This window comes from Copidosoma floridanum, unplaced genomic scaffold (genome assembly GCF_036245765.1).
Source record: "Copidosoma floridanum isolate Cflo_tuat_1 unplaced genomic scaffold, Cflo_Japanese_pri ptg000008l, whole genome shotgun sequence".
Taxonomy (NCBI): Eukaryota; Metazoa; Arthropoda; class Insecta; order Hymenoptera; family Encyrtidae; genus Copidosoma; species Copidosoma floridanum.
In genome coordinates, this window is record NW_028321885.1 from 4,477,254 (window position 1) to 4,494,762 (window position 17,509).

General features: G+C 32.1%; 1 protein-coding gene across 1 annotated transcript in view; it reads left to right on the plus strand.

Annotated features, from left to right (window-relative positions):
• Positions 1-17,509, plus strand: part of LOC106639004 (sphingomyelin phosphodiesterase) — a 657,347-nt gene that overhangs the window by 257,270 nt on the left and 382,568 nt on the right. Inside the window, exon 4 of the mRNA XM_089589283.1 lies at positions 6,140-6,312. Within this exon, the coding sequence (XP_089445409.1) occupies positions 6,140-6,312 (173 nt within the window). The remainder of the gene's footprint in view (positions 1-6,139; positions 6,313-17,509) is intronic.

Consider the following 17,509-nt stretch of genomic DNA (forward strand, 5'->3'; position numbering starts at 1 on the left):
TCAAGGTCCGAGAAAGACTGTATGATCCCTGTCAGGTTCCCCAAAAGTAGAGTGAGAGTGGTGGGTGCAGTGGAGAGTCACAAAAAATACGTATACGGTCTGTTGGGGGCTGTGGGGGGTCTTCATGTGTCTGTGAGGGGGGTTTTGGGAAAAACTGTGATGTATTAAAATAAGGGAGAAAATGACGGGTTTTACTTTATTTTGTAGGGGGCAGTGGTGGTGGTGGGATGTGAATGGGGGTATGTGGGGGGTCTGTGATGGGGTTGTGTGGAATCAGCCACCGAGATAGCTCTATTATACAGAAATACATATATATATATATATTCATAGTGAAAAGACACTAAATTAAGTAGTATAAGTGTGAATGGCCATGAAATTGCAGATCTTAATTAATCAAGAATAGATGAATAAATAACTGTATACATTAATATCGAAAATGATAACGACCTTAGACTCCTACAGCTCTGCCACTGCTTTACAAATTTATTTATAAAGTAAACAAGTGGCTTATAGAATATAAAAAAGGCTGCACGACTGCTCAAAATAATTCACTCAGATCATCTGACGTAAGTCTATGCTAGGTTCTTGCTTGACGAGGCTTTTGCTACGGCAGTGGCTAGAGCAACTGATAATTGAAATAAATACTAACTTACAGTACTGAACTAAAACTTAGAGTATCCACTTTTTTTTTACTTACTCTTGCAAAGTGTTATCAGTATTCCTGGGCTTTTCTGCCTCACTACTGTCTCTACAATTAAGAGAAAGAAATAAATTTACTGGTTACGGGCTCTTCTTAACTACCAAAAAACATCGCCCAACTACTTGCCAACGGCGCCAGCTGCAGCAGGGTGGTATCAGTATCTAGAAAAAGCTTTGTCTCAGCACGCCCAGAGTCTGAAACCCAGCGTTCTTACCATTGATTGATTCCTACAGCAAATTCAACATTTTCGGAAAGGATTCTCGCTTACATTAACTCCTTTTTACTGTTGAAAGCCGCCTTACCCTCGAAGGACGCTTTTAACAAATATACCTACATTTACTTACTATTTGCTACAAAAGTAAGCCTTCATACTAAATGTTGAACTGAATAGCTTTCCCATCATCGCTGCTAGTACTTCTCAGATGGTTTTCCTTTCCCACAGTTATTGCGTGTGGTGGTTGCCCGGGCTCGCAGTGAGACACGCAGTTGAGCAGAGTCAGTTCTGCAGCACACATGCTACCGCTAACACCGATACGTCATAATAAATCTGAATACCAAGCCTACAGAGCAGCACTGTAAAGAGGCCGTGTGATTTTACATTGTATTAAATAAGTAGAATTAAGGAGTTAGTACTCTCTTCAGTAAGTTTTCATTTAACCTCGTGCCCTGACCATTCGTCCCATACCTCTGACACTAAGATACCCAAGCAAGCACTGACTTTTGGTTTTTTTCTCGCTACTTTTTTGTTAAAACTATTCTTACATTTTTGCTAATATGCTGTATGAGTTCTTTAATGTGAAACATACTGTGGCAAACAGTAAACAGTTGTGTGAGAGGAAATATGAAACAATAAATTTGGTCTGCTAGTCCGTTGCTGTTAACCCCACCACAAGGCACTCCTTTTTCTATATATATATATATATATATAGAGTGAAACTTGTATATCTATGTATACGTATTTATGGTAACTATTACTTAATTGTCATGTACATAAAGCCTTTTTGTATTAAAATGTACTAACTGTATGTACAGCAATATAGAAGTGTATACATATCTCATACTATAAAATATATAATATATGTATTAAATATATAGCATATACATCCATATATATAATATATATATAAGTTAACATCTTTTACATATAGTACATAATATTAATGTTACAAAAAATTTTTTAATTGAACTGATTCCGAGAATTAAACCCCTATTCTTTTGACTGGTAGTCAGGGACCTTATTGATTGTACTACATAGCATGCTGATTTAATCTCTGTTCTTATTACTTACAGCTGCGAACTAAGTAGCATCTGAATTATAAAACTGATTGATAATTGTGACTTTTTATAGTATACGTAATTAAGCTGGCTGGTTTTAATTAAAATAGTAGTGATTATTTAAAGCGATCTTATAATGTTAGAATCGTGTTTTAAGGTTGTGAAGTGTGAACCCGCATGTAGCGCCACCCTCGTAACAATCAATGAAACTAATAAGAGGCAGGTAAACAAACTAAAATAACATGTCTGAGATAGAAGCCGTTGAAGAAAAAGTTAAATCTCGAATGAAAAAACTACCGAGAACAGCCTATGCATTGGTGCAGAGTTCCCCAGTGTAAATTTAAAAAAAATCCTACGTACATCGATTTTCAAAGGATGAAAAAAATGCCAAAAATGGATAGTTGCTTTTAAGATGGGCACACGCATAACTTCGAATTTAATAGTGTGTAGCTAACTCAGCCACACCCTATCATAGTCAGCGTGTTGTTACGTTAGTTATGCATGTGCCCATCTTACAAGCAACTATCCATTTCTGGCATTTTTTTTATCCTTGGGAAATCGATGTACGTAGAATCCTTTTTAAATTAACACTAGGGAACTCTGCAAACTGGAACTTAATCGCTTTGACGTCTATTTTTTGACTACTTGCTTGATCATTGTGTTTACGATGTACGATAATTTTCATGACATTTCTTGTTTGCCAATTTTATCGCATTATGCAAAGTAAGCTGTTTTTTCTATGGGAGATAAGGAATAAAAAGACGAAAACTTCTTTGTCTGTTCTTATCGCACTTCTGCAGTTGCTGTAACATGGATTTCTTAGTGTATTCATAATTGAATGCAAACCCTGATTATAAGTATTTTCCATTCTCTTATCTCAAAAAAGTTTATGTGTATGAGAGGCCTCATACTCTCAGCTCCCTCATGATCTCCCTGTTTACCTGAACGTCTTGTTACTTCCTAACTGCAATTCCAGCCACAGTATTTGGCTACGGATACTTTGTAGTTATATTGTATCGTACAAACAAGTTTTGATACTTTTATTTTATCAGTTATGCCCATTTTGTTTTATAAGTCAATATATGAATGCTTTTAAACGATAAAGCTTACTGAAGTAATCAGTAAAAAAACTTTTGTTTGGAACTTTATCTCTATCGAGTTAAAATTTTATTTGTTATTATTACATTATAAATCAAGATTTCACCTTTGTTAGTTTAAAGTCCCTTAACAGTTTTTTTCATGTTTTTGAGCACTAAAAACTAATGTGTTAAAATTTTTGCTCAACATGGCTGCATGTTTTAGCAACTCTTCTTGTTTGATTAAAACAAATGCTTTAAAGTTTACCTCTCATTTTTTACATCCCGAATTATGTATGAATATTCGAATTAACTTTTTAAAATGTAATTATTTTTAACACTTTTCCAGTTTCAAGAAACTGTACTTTTTCTTTTGGCTACACTTTATATGATTACTATCAGTGCCTCGTCTTCATAGTAACAGTTAATAAAGCAGATTTAAAAAAAATAATAATAAATAAATTCTTTTAAACTTTTACTATAACATATGACAGAGTTCTAATTTTGGGGTGAGTTAATAAGGTTGCAGGTGACAGTTCTTGTTTTTCGTTTTTTTTCTTAGCTTTTTTTTTTAACTATTATTGATTAATACAATTACACTTTTTGCTTTTATTAAACACGTGGAATACGTTTCTTTTTTTTTTTTAGGGTGAAAATGAGAATAATGATAACTCATTTATCATATTTACTTATGCATCTGCTAGCTGTTGTGAAATATATCTTTCTGTTTATACTTATTAGATAGTGTGAGCAAAAAATAAGTCTAAGATGGTTTTGTTAAACATGTTTAAAGGTTCCCTACTAAAAATATTCAGGTGGCTTGTCATGTTATTTGTCAGGTCAAAAGTTGAGCCAATTTACTATATAGACGTGTCATGTAGAATTGTTATTTGAAAGTGTCATGTGGATTTTTATAAGCTATATTTCCGACGATTCAAAAATGAAAAAGTAAAACTTCTACTTCTTACTACTTAAAAGCTGTCAGAGTAGCTAATATAAATAGTAATAAAAAAAAGCATCCAGTAAAGGGATTTAAACCTGGTCTGGATTATGGGTAGTCAAGTGTCTTAACCACGTGGTCAGAATGGCTTAGACACTTGGGTCAGAATTCACGTCCTTATGAGGTACATCTAAAACTAATAATTATTCTCCGATTTCGTAAATAACATTTTGTAAATGTGCTTTTTGAATTGTTTCATGTCTCTTAATACGTACGTCAACAGTAAATTTAGGAATCGATGATACAACTACTTTTCGTTCATAGATTTTACCTAAACTTTACATATACTTTTGATTCCAAAGGAAAATAGTCTTTTTATACAAGTGTAATAAACTTGTTGTAATTGCTACAACAAAGATGTGAAATACCTTTTTCTTCTTTATACTTTTTTGTGCGTATTGAATACAAGCAGAAAAATAATTTTTCACCCATTTATACAGTACTCAGGGATTATATAAATTCCTGCAACGTAAGCTTATACATTAAATAAAGTTTTTCCTAAAACTATTGGATTCAAACAAAACTTTCGAAATTGTAATCTGAAATGTAATTAGAAATTATAAAAAGCATTATGTAAAAAAAAAAATCTGTTGGTTGTCGATGCACACATTAAAGTATTAAAGAGGAAAAGGTAATACACAAGTTTGTTGTAGCAGTTAAAACAAATTTATAATATTTAAAAAAATAGACTTTTTTCCCTTGGAAAGTGAAGTATCTGTAAAGTTCAAGTAAAATCTGTGAACGAAAAAAGTTGTTAAATTAATTACTAGATTAACTGTTGACAAACTTATTTAGAAGTACGAAACAATGTCAAATGTATATTTAAAAAAAGTTAATTATCAATTAGGTATCTAAGGTGGTAAATGCTATTCACAAAATTATTGAATAAACATTACTTTTAAATGTACCTGATAAGGACGTAAATTGTGTCCCAAGTGTCTAATCCAGTCTGGCCAAGTGGTGAAGACACTCAATTACCAATGATCCAAACCAGGTTCAAATCCCTTTACTGGAGCTAAGGAATGTTTTTTTTTTTTCTATTTGTATTAGCTTTTCTCACAGCTTTTCAGAAGTTAAAAGTACAAGTTTTGCTTTTTTTATTTTTGAATTGCCGAATATCTAGCTTATGAAAATCCACATGACATTTTCACATGATAATTCTACATGACACTTCTATATGGTAAATTGGCACGACTTTTGACGGGACATGTCACCTGACAAATAACATGACAAGTCACCTGAATATTTTCTGTAGGGTTTTGTTAAAACTTAACAGAATGATACCTTAAAATGCATTAAAGAATAGTTGACAAATTCTATATCGTGTTTTTTTTGGGGGGAAGACAACGTATAACAGGTCAAGGGAAAGCTAATTCTTTTACGATAGCAGTTTTCTTGGGGGTTCGAATAATGAACTTAACAGAAATTTTTGATTTAAACTGTTAAATGAACAGAGCGTTAATAAGCAAAAAAAAATTTGAGAAGAAGTGTAGTATTAGTGGTAATTGTAGCTGGTGATAAAACAATATGGATCTCAAGTCGTGTGCTTGGTTTGCACTGAATGCAGATATAAAAAAATGTTTTTATTTAAGAAAATTCATGCAAAATCTAGCCTGTTTTGGGGTGAATATTTCTATGGGATTTTGCATTTAAGTGATTTTGGGATTCTTTCCTTGCCTCATAGGTCTTTGGGACTCCGTGAATACGAAACAGTGTTAAGATTGCAATAGATAGGGATTGCTAGATCCAATGCCAAATTAAAAAATTTACGTATCGTTTTACGTAGTTTTAATAGCACACAGCTTAATTTTTATTTAGCTGATTTTTCGATTCATCACCATCAAATGTGTAAGAAGTACAAGTAGTTTTAAAGTCTTTATAGTTAAAAACCTTACCTTGTTATGTCTTATTTAAAATCTCTTTTAAAAAACATATTATTCTTTCTAGAAAGATAATACATATTTAAACTGTCTAAAATAAATGGATTGAAACATTAGGCATTGAAATTTACATTTACGATTGAGAATGCATAAAAACAAAAATCATTTATAGATGTTTTGTGAATACGACAATCAAATAAATTTTCAGGATATTGACTACATCATATGGACAGGTGATTTGCCTCCTCATGACGTTTGGAATCAAACTAAAGAAGAAAATCTGAAAATTTTACATGAAACAGTCTTACAAATGACAAATATGTTTCCTGGAGTACCTATATTTCCCTCTCTGGGAAATCATGAAACAGTACCAGTTAATAGGTAACATGTTAACTTAAGCTTTTAATATTGTGTGGTTGCTTTCATTTGATGGCGCTCTATTAGATTTCTTATATTCTACATATCCATGCTATTATACGTATGTAAGTATGGTGTTTATGCCTTAGTAACTTTTTTCAGGCTTAGTCAGACCAACAGTACTACTCTGTCTTAGTATAAAATTTGTTTATCTGTTTAATCGTGGTCAAAGAAATTTTTCGTTTATTAAGTTTACTTTGAGTTTTCAGGTGCTGTTACCATAAATTCTTTGATATGATGTCTCTCAGGCAAATGTCCCTTTCTACTTCTTTGGTGTATTTTCACATATCATTTAACGGTACCAGGGTACTCTTGATACACAATGCTCTTTCTAGAAGTTTCATTTAACATATTTGTTACTACATAGTGTAACTACAGCCTGTTATTAATACAAATCCTTATCGTCATCATCATAACGGTAGGCTTTTTAAGAACCTTGTAGAAAAAAATAGCTTTGAATAGCACAGCTTCAAAAAATAGATACCAAAAGGTTTCTGGCGTTGTAACTGACTATGAAACGTGGTAGTAAAATCAATTGAATAATAAATAATTAGCAAAATGCGTTACCGTACACTGATTATTTATTTTGATAAACTAATCATCAAATTAAAGCCTACCTTAACTACATGCTCTACTAATTTTTTTTTTTAACGTTAACTAATACAGAATGAAGTACATTATGAAGTATATAAATAGCAGCTATGTATGTGTACAGCAACGTATCCTGAATCCAAATCATTCATAAAATTTTTTTCAGTGTCATATGCTACCACCATATATTTTGTCCTGGTTAAATATTTCTATAGCAATAACCATTTCATCAATAAGTAGCTAAGCAGTACGCCTCCTTTGGATCCCAGACAAACGGCCACACGGACATTCGGCCACACAGGGATAAAGGCATACACGCATGAATAAGCCTTTAACGCAACATATGACGCAAAAGACATTAATTTGCACAGTCCTTAACAGAGAGCGCTGAAGTCAAGCGGCAATTTTTTAACTTCCACATTTCAAATCTGAACATACAATTATGCACACAATATGTTTTCAAGCACAATTACCATGGCATGTGCCCATCCTAATAAGTCCCCGCAAAAATAGCAGCACTGTTTCTGATCAGTTCGGGTGTATGGATTTCGTTCTGAGGTGCAATACACACGGCATGCTTTTTATGCCAGCAATTCATGGCTCCACAAAAAGTGCGGCATGCTTTTTTGGAGCATAACCACGGCATACGTCGAATATGTGTCGCAAAAATAGCGGCACTGTTTTCGATCAGGTTGGGTGTATGGATTTTGTCCTGAGGTGCAATACAGGTGGCATACTTTTTATGCCAGCAATTCATGGCTTCGCAAAATGTGCGGCACGCGCTTTTTACAAATATTATTTTTATACTGATAAAAAAATTAACTTAGGCATAACGATTAGTGCATAAGTCAAGACAAATGTTTTACAAAATGCTTTTCCTTTTTTTATTGAACTACTTCATGGTATAATTCCTACTAATTTCATTTTAAAGCTAATAATGAATCAACTTAGTCCTTCCAACAAAATTTTTATACAAAACACTACGTATTTTAACGCATCAAAAATCTGAAATATGTCATTTATTTAACTTGCTTTTATTTTTCAATATCTTTTTTATGTATTAATGAAATCCAAGCACTTTAAAGTACAATTATTAGATAACTCAGTAATTCTTACAATAAACAATAATTTATGATGAAGATACGAAAAAAAAACCATAGACGGGATGTACGAAAAACTTGAACAATTTTTTTACCAATCGATGTGTTATTTTAGTACTACTTAAAAACCTTACAATGAATATATTGCTGTTAACTGCCCTCATTACTAAGTTAAATTAAGTTTGGGCTTACAGCTTATTATTTAGAGTACTTTAAAAAATAGTTAGAGTTTTCTACCTTATTGATTAGATTATGTTGATTTTATTCAAGCCGTGTAACCCAATTTATTAAAAGAAGCTCTTCATTTTTTGATATTTAATAATTTGTGTACGCAAATCTTAAGTGAATACTGGCACAGTCACTCAGGCTTCGTCTACTTTTTCAAGCTTACCTCGGCATGCCCCCACGTGACTTGATATGAGATTTTGAGCACCACATTCCAATGAATACACAGATCTATTGGGGTGAATCTATTTGGAAGTTACGTTAAGTCTATTATGGTAAAAAAAAATTATACGTATTCCTTATTTATGCTTGAGTTGTTTTCACAATAGCATTCTTATTATAGTTTTGCAGCTTCTATCTGCAGTAAGAGACTGCAATCCCTTCCTTACTCTTGTTTTTCATTTAACTTTGCAGTATTCCTTATGTAACATCTCGTATAAAGAGCCTTCAGTCATAAGAGACTATGTTAAGTGAGCTTGCAAAGTGCTAACTTTAAATTAAATTATTCATAAATTTTGATCGTGAACCTGCAAAATAAGAATACCTCCGAAAACAGCGTGATCTTGGCTTTAAACATATATGATTTAAAGTTCTTGTACCTTCAGTGATGGAGCCTCCTCAATCATACATTTCTTTATTTATATTTTATTTTTTATTTTTCCACCTAAATTATTGTCCTTTTTCCAGTGAAACTTCTAAGCTTATTACTATACAGATCAAAAAAGTCATAGACTTAATCTCTTGTACTCTTTCTCACGTTCACACATGCACCCAATATTTATCTCTTTCTCTCTTTCTACCCGTACCTTCTGGCTGAACGTCAGAAAATTAAAGCCTAAAGTGATGGTACCCAGGATCTTCAAGCTGGTTGATTGTCTCATTGTTTTTATCTCTTAGTCATTCTTCTGGTTCCGACCATGTCCATTGTCCTTAGTTTAAGAAAATCGTCATTCTAAAGGCCTACACAAACTGTCAGACTTCGACTTACTGTTTTCTTTCTTTGTCTCTATTTTTTTCTCTCTCTTTTTTTTCTCTCCACCCTTACTTTTTTTATCTCTTTTTACCACGTGCACCAAAATAAGTACAAGAACTCTCACTGTTGGAATTTGGGATCTGTTGGCCATGGCCACCACTGCTTTTGCAACCATATATCTCATCTTACTGTCACATCCCGATGCTACTACCATACATATAATTAGGGGCATTTCCTTGTTCTCTCCCATTGCTACTAATATTTCTTTGCTGCCTGGCTGGTTATCTGTGGGCATTTTTTTTTCCTCTTCTCAGCGCATACAAACGAAGGCAACTTTTTTATCGTTACAAGCTGTAAAAAAAGTATATCAACCTAACCTATAGATAGCATCTATACTATTATATAATAAGATGTGAGTCTAGTAGGGTGAAATAATTCCTAATCAAAACATTACATGCTACACACTTAAAGAATCTTCTTTCTTTTAAGTTGCGATATAAATCATTAAATTTAATAAAACTGCTGCATAAAGCCTGCACTTACTACGATATTTACGCTTATCAAAAGTTACATGAATCAACAGGGAACACTCAACTGAAAAGTGAAATTAGTGATAAAAACAGAAAACAAAATTTAATACATCTACACAAATAGAAAAATATTTTTCTGGCTAATGATCAAATACACAACTTATTGCTAACAAGACAGTTGCTCTACCATTGAGTTATTACTATACATACTATATACTATATTATATACCAAGGGAGGAGTATCTTTTATCTTATTTTTTCATGTATCTTAAAATTTTTTAAAAATAAATAACAATAAATTCTTCAATTTTGATTGAAAGAAATATTTGTTATCATAAAGAACGTGATAAGATAATCGTGGTTGGTTTGTAATACAGCTGTACGGCATATCTCTGTATATGCGCCTTTTACAGGGGTTATTGTGATATTTTATTTTCGATAAAACTTTTGAAAAAATTATTAGACACTCATTTTATCACTACTTCTAACATAATTATTTTTCAGAAGTACTAGCATTGTAGTTTTTTTGGAAAAATAATATTCAATCTTTTCTATTATACACGGGCTTTTATAGAGATGTTGTAACGAGTTTGCTGCTAATGATACTTGTTCTCATATAACTCATTTAATTTTCGATAGATTTTTGTAAAAAACTACTTTGTCAAAGCTGATTATCTTAGAAGCTTTGTCCTAAACATAAGAGAGCCTAGCTTTATGGCTTATAAGATATTGTAATGTAAAGTAGCACATTTTGTAAAAAATTTGACGAAAACGAAGCACACAGATGACTAGATCTGGACTGTGCATGCACGAGTACATTCACCAATAAAAAGTCTTTGTTACAGAAAGAGAAGAGTGTACAGTAAGCAGTCTTTTTCGTATTGTTTGGTGCTTGGTTAAAAATTTTAGCCCAGATCTCCTCTTGTCGTCGAAGCACACGGTTGTGCACGTGTACCACTGACTGGCTGGGCCGTGTAATATTAAAATCTTTCAATTGTTAAGTAATATTTTCTTTTACTGTTGATCCGTTGTAATATGGTAGTGAAGTCCATGGCTTTATCAATGTGTTGTTGCTGAAAGTTGACCGTCGTTCTTCGAGTCAGCTGTTTATAATTTCAAAGATGATATGTAAGTAATCCCAGATAATTAAAGTGTTAGTCGTAAACTAAGAAGGATTAAGAAAATTCCTGTAATAGGTTATCCAAAATATACTAATGTTAAAAAGGTTAATTTTTACAGGAAAACGGAGAATCTAAGAATTTGGAAGAATCATGTACAGATTCAAATGATTTTAAGATCGTGGGAATTTTCATACTTGGTTTAGATGGCCAAGACCATACTTACTCAAAGAAGAAAATAATAATGTTTGTAAGGTCAAAGAAATATGCAACTGTTATAGAATGACGGGACTACAAAGATAAATGGGCTGATATGGATTTTAAAGTCATCAATTATTTACATAGTGAGATATTATTTAAGAAATTGAAATTTGTCAGTGATCTTTGCACAGTATTTTAGATTTTTTTAATTTTCATAAAAATTACCCCATGGAACCGACAGTTTTGCAAATTATGTGTTGTAAGAAATCAGAAATAGATTTTAAAATAATTATACAAAATTAGTTTATTACTTAATTAGAAGATTCAGTGAATAAGTTAAAACCTACAGGTGATAAACTGAGTAATAAAGTGAAAGTAAAATAATTAACTGCAAATATAACCTGAACTATACAGTTATTTTAGTGCTTTTATAGTCACTTAAAAAGAGAAATACTAGACAAAAATTTTCGTGATCAATAAAATTAACAGAATAGAAGTTCAAATCAAAAGTGAATGTAATTTTGCAAGTATAAAATCTAATCCTTAGTATCAAAATTGGAATTTCATAAAAAGTAATAAAAAAAAATCTCCTACAACTGCAATAAACTCAAACATATCAGCGAAGGATTGAGAACCAGGGGCCTAAGCATTGGCTTGAGTGGACATAAAGGTACAAGTGTTGCGTTGCAATAAGCCACTGGCTTTTAGAGTGCCTTTACAGCAAAGATTATAAAGTCTATTGCCATACATAGTAGAATACAAAGTCAACAAATAAACTAGCTTTAAAATAGTGGTTACACTGATTATGTCGTTAATTTAAATGATATTTCTGTTAAATATATTTCATTAAAAACTGCTGTAATAATCAACATAGAAGATGGTAAGAGTTGAAAAGCGACACAAACAGGGTAAGTTTTAAGTGGTTGTTAAATTTTTCATAAATTTTGTAAGATGGATATGTTGAATCGATTTAATGTGAAATATATGATTTGCTAATAAGTTAAAGAACCTGTTAAAAAGAAATGGCCAAGATTACAAATAAAGAGGGGGCACTGTAATTAACAGCGTATAGTATGGAAACAACAAGTATAGTCCTAGGCTCAAGATGATAGAGAGGTTAGCAGTATATATATACATGTTTTAAAAAAAGTGATAAAATAACTTCAAAAGAAAAATAACATCACAGTTCAAGGAGTGCCAAATTTTTATACTTAAATGTAATAGGTCAAAATAAATTTGTTAAAAGATTGTATGAAGAAGTTAAAAATGATTTTTAATTTGCGTTATTATACTATCTACAAATAGTAACCAACCTCTATACTTATTAGAGCAATCAAGTCAGAAGACCTTAAGAATAATTATAAATGGAAACACGCAGTTGTATATTAGTAACAATTCATTGTACTCGTAGTCAATGATAGTATGATATTTTTTTTTTTTATAAAATATCAGATTATCCTGTAGACAAAACGTTTTTCAAGGTATTGTAATTGAATATTTTTGCTATCGTCTATTGCTACATATTATGTAATCTTAAGTATTTTAGTAATACAATCTCAATACTTTTTAAAATATAATAGTGCTTACGCATTTGTCTTATATCACCACATTTTAACTATAAATTTTGATAGAAAAATTGTTCAGAAAAGGTTTTGTAAGTGTCTTCTTCAATACATCACATATATTTCTTAATAGAGTCTCCAGATTAGTGAATCTCTGTAATTCTTGCAGGTATGCTGTCTATAGCTGCTTAAAACATTGCTGATTATAAATTTAATGGGGCCCCCGCACTGTTAAGATTACACACAAACAAAAAACTCAAGTTTTGTTTTTCAATAACCATACGTATTTAAAAATTATTTTGATGTTTTTAATGAAATATGAAGTGGAAAAAAAGATTTTTTTGTGTATTATCTGTTTTTTTATGAAAAAAAAGTTTTTGGTTTGATCAGTCCAGTGCAGACAGGTACAACAGTGTGTTAGTTAGTATAGCAGTAACTATGTATGTATATTTCTTTTTTGTATAGTGCCTCCTTGCTGTACAATATATATATATATAAAGTGTAGAGCGCGCGGTGGCTTGGTCGGCTAGGTCATGGATTGGCACGCGGGAGACCGTGGTTCGATTCCCGGCCACTGCGACTTTCAGGCAAGTACCTCTGTGATTTTTCACATGTGCTTTTTCACCACGCAATGCTCCTCGAGGACGGTTTAGGCAACCTCCTCGCAGCAAAATTGCCTAATTTTCCCCTACCCCCCTCCTGTCTCTCTTCCCTTCCTTCTCCAAAGTGCTAAGTGCCCATAGTAGTGCCCTTTATAGGAGCCGGACGTAGAGCACTATAATATAAAAAAAATATATATATATAGTGTTCTGTACTACTAGGTTAAAAAAATCCTATAAAACTAAAAGTTAATATAACAGTATTTTTCCAGTTACATACTTATATACTACAAATAATAACAGGTTTAACCCGTATGAATTTTAACTTTTTTAAATTTTGCATAACTAAGTGACTCAGTATGTCTGCTATTCATGTGACCTCATAAACTTCTAGACACAGATATTTATATATTTCTATAACAAATTTATCGCTTAATTGTCTCATTACCTTCAATTTTACTGTAGAACATTAAAGACGAGGACTTGATTTACAAAACGTCAATACTTATTCTTTTGGGACAGTTTATTTTGGCTTATTATAAACGTAAAACAACCTGCTTTTTACACAGCCCTGTGAGAATACATGCTAACAGCTCCACTTTTGAGCTTAATTATCTTAAAATTTTGATGCATATGGTGTACAAATAAGGCTAGCATTAGATTAAGCGAATCTTCTTTTATTAGAAATGGTATTTTTTTTGTGGGGACTTTCATGCCTCTTAAGTTACAAGTGGAGGATCTAACAAGATTATTTATTTGCTTGGTATAACAGTTGTGAAGTGCATATCAATTCTGTCTAGTTACGAAATTGAAATGTATATCCGTATTTTCACGTAACTTCCCACAAAAGTTGAAATACTTATTTTTAATAAATAAGGCCACTAGTTCAGTATTTAAATATCAAAATACGTCACTGTGAGTTTTTTTGACGTTTAAAAAACGTTCAAATTTAAGTACTGTTCTTTTAAATAGTGCACTTTTTAAGAACACACTTGATATTATTATTTAAATATCTGCTTAATAAGTACGTTTTCAAACATCTACATCTCTAAAAGTACACATTTAAGAACTGTATGTTAACTACCACACTTAACCACCACATACCATCACCTAAGTGCAGAACTTAAAAAAAAAAATTTATCAATCTTTCTTAATGATTTATCTACACATTCATAACTCTTACACTTCTCCTAGATCTTCTCTGCAGTATGTCTTGAAAGAAAGTAGTTATTTATCTAGAGTTTGACCGTAGAAAAAAAAAATTTTGCCAAAAAACTCAAAAAATAGAAAAGAATATCTTCACCTAGAGAAGCATTGTATTGTAGAGAGAACTTTTCAAGTGTATATTGTAAGGGTCACAATTATATATGAATATATTATTTGTAATTAAAGGTTTACTTTTACGATGGAGTATTTTTACGTGATATCATTCATTCGTGTATATTAGGATTATCAGGATCCGCCTTTAAGAAGGATAGGAGACAATCAGGACTTGCAAGTACAAAGTTAAGTTTGTATTGGCCTTAACACGTATAACGAGATACCTTTAGGGGATTGCGCAGGATTGCGTAGTCTGCGCTTCTTACCCAAGGAACCCAAGAGAGAAATCACAGGGGGGCGGGGAAAACTAGGAGACTGCAACAGTCTCTTCGTCACTTGTTTGACCAGAGTTAAATATGATGTAAAAGGTTTAATCCAAGACGTGATAATCAAATATGTAGGTAGAGTTTCGTCTTTTCCTGTGGTATCAAAGGAATGTACTACAAAACTTTAAAGAGCAGAGCTCCTTGGTCAGGGTGCAGGACTCATTGGTAACGATTAAAGTGATTAACATGGGCTTGCATGGGCCTCTCATAACTTCCTGATATATATAATAGTTGTAAGCTCTAGTATAAGGAGTATCTCCATGTCAAACGTTTGAGTATTAACTCGCTTCTACATTTCTTAATGGCGTGCGCATTTAAATTCACGATAGCTTTTGTTTATAGGTATGTTTAAATATTTTAAATGAAAAATTTATTGAAATATACTTATGACCTTACATATCAGCCCGTTTTTAAACATGTCTTATTCTAAACGTCCATATTTGGAAGCAGTATTTTAACTACTGCATTCCTAAAAGCAGTTGTTAAAAAGACATAATAGTATATTACGCCACTAGGGTGGAAAGTGCTTCTTCCCGCCCGCGGGCGCACTTTCCGCCGACCGAGTACTTTCGGCCCAAGGGCGAAAAGATGATTCCCGCCCGCAGGGCGGGAACATTCTTTCCGCCCGAGGGCCGAAAGTACTCGAAGGGCGGAAAGTGCGCTCAAGGGCGGGAAGGCCTCTGCCCGAGTCGCGTATCCTATTTTTCTCCTTAAGGGCGCAAAGTGAGAACGTATTTTGTCTGGTTAATGATCACTTCAATAGAAATTTAACTACAGGATTAAAAATGAAAAATATTTATTCAATGTCTATCTAATGTACACAAACCTTATTTTGCATCAATTATTTAAAATTGAGTATGATTTTATTTTTATAAAATAATAAGTCTAAAAAAGTAGTCGGTAAGGTAGGGAATTTTTTAAAATAAGTAAGAGTTAATTGTTAATAAACGAAAGTTCGCATCAAAGGTTGTGCGGGGTCCAGGGGCCCCCCCCCTCGTCCAAAAAATCAATTGATCGTTCGATTAAAAAAAATTTACAACCATTTCCCGAAAAAAAAAAATAAATTCAATTAATCTAATCTCCCGAAAAAAAAAAAACTTGGTGGAATGAGAGTATGAGTATCAAAAAATGGCAATCAGAGATATAATACTCCCTTATTGTAACATTATATTTTTTCTTAAGAAATTATACACAAAATATACTTATAATAGAATTTCATAAAATAATCAAGTCTTGTTTTGAAGATGTATAAAGAAAGATATTTGATAGATGTCGCATATAACATATTGATAATGTACAGCACCAACTACAAAATTTACTAATTTTTCTTATTTGCGGGCGGGAATGTACTTTCCGCCCTAGGGCAGGAATGTACTTTCCGCCCTTGGGCGGGAGGTTCCACTTTCCGCCCGTGAAATAGGCACTGAAAGTACTTTCGGCCCTCACTTTCCGCCCGAAAGGAGGAAAAATACATTAATCTCTTCTTATAATTCATCTATAAATTTATAACTGTAAAACTTTTCTACAACATGCCTCTAAAAAATAGTCTTAGTTTTCTTAGACTTTAATAGTAGAACAAAACTTCTTTGCCAAAAGAAACTCAAAAAAATAAAAAGATCATCTTACTCTAGAGAAGCACTGTATTGCAGAAAAAAGTTAGCAAGTATATATATTTTGTAGTTGCATTTAAAATTCCTACATAAAAATAATGTATTATATGCAGATTTATCTATTCCAGTACTTTATTTTGCACTCAAGTACTTGAATATTTATTTTGCCTATGCCAGGTTTCTAAAACATATTATATGGATATGCTGCCACAACACCTGAATCTTATCGATACCCTACTTGTCACTGGTTTGAAGTAAATGTAGAACCAAGACATTTGTAGAAAATTTCTTTAACTCAAGGATTATCTTGTATACTATATTAAACACAAATTTTAAACGGAGAACTGCTCAATAGTATTATACTAAGACCTTGCAAGACTCATTAAAGCCCGATAATAGAAAAGTGTTTATTAATAGTACAATAAATTAAGTATGGGATAGTTTACTTTTCCTTACAATACCTTTGGGCAAAATATAAGTACACTTTTTGTTAGCTGCTAACTAGAAAAAACAAAAATCTGAAGTCACTAATCTTAAGAATATAAGATTCTTAGATAGTATTTTCTACTATCATTTAACACTCTGCCAATGTCATCTAATATGAAAATGTTTTTATTTTGATGTCAGTAACCTAACTTACTTCCAAAATTATAACAGTGAAACAAGAGTAGATTTTCTAAGATCAGATCCACTACAAAAGTTAGAAATACATTTTTTTACTGCAAAAGAATTTAGTCAATCAAATAAGATATTAAATGTAGTGTAATACCGATATTTTATAATTTGTAAAACACACAGAAGAAGTGGAGACATAAGTAACAGCACTTCTACTACAATGCATGAGCAATAGTTTCATCTACTTCTGTAAAAGTCTTTATAAATTTAACTTTAATAGAATTATACAAAGTAAATTATTTTTAAAAGCTGCCGAAGAATTTTTTTAAAACTTAAAAAAACTGAAAATCTTAACGTGTCAACTGAAGCTCACTGCATTTTTGTAGGTGCG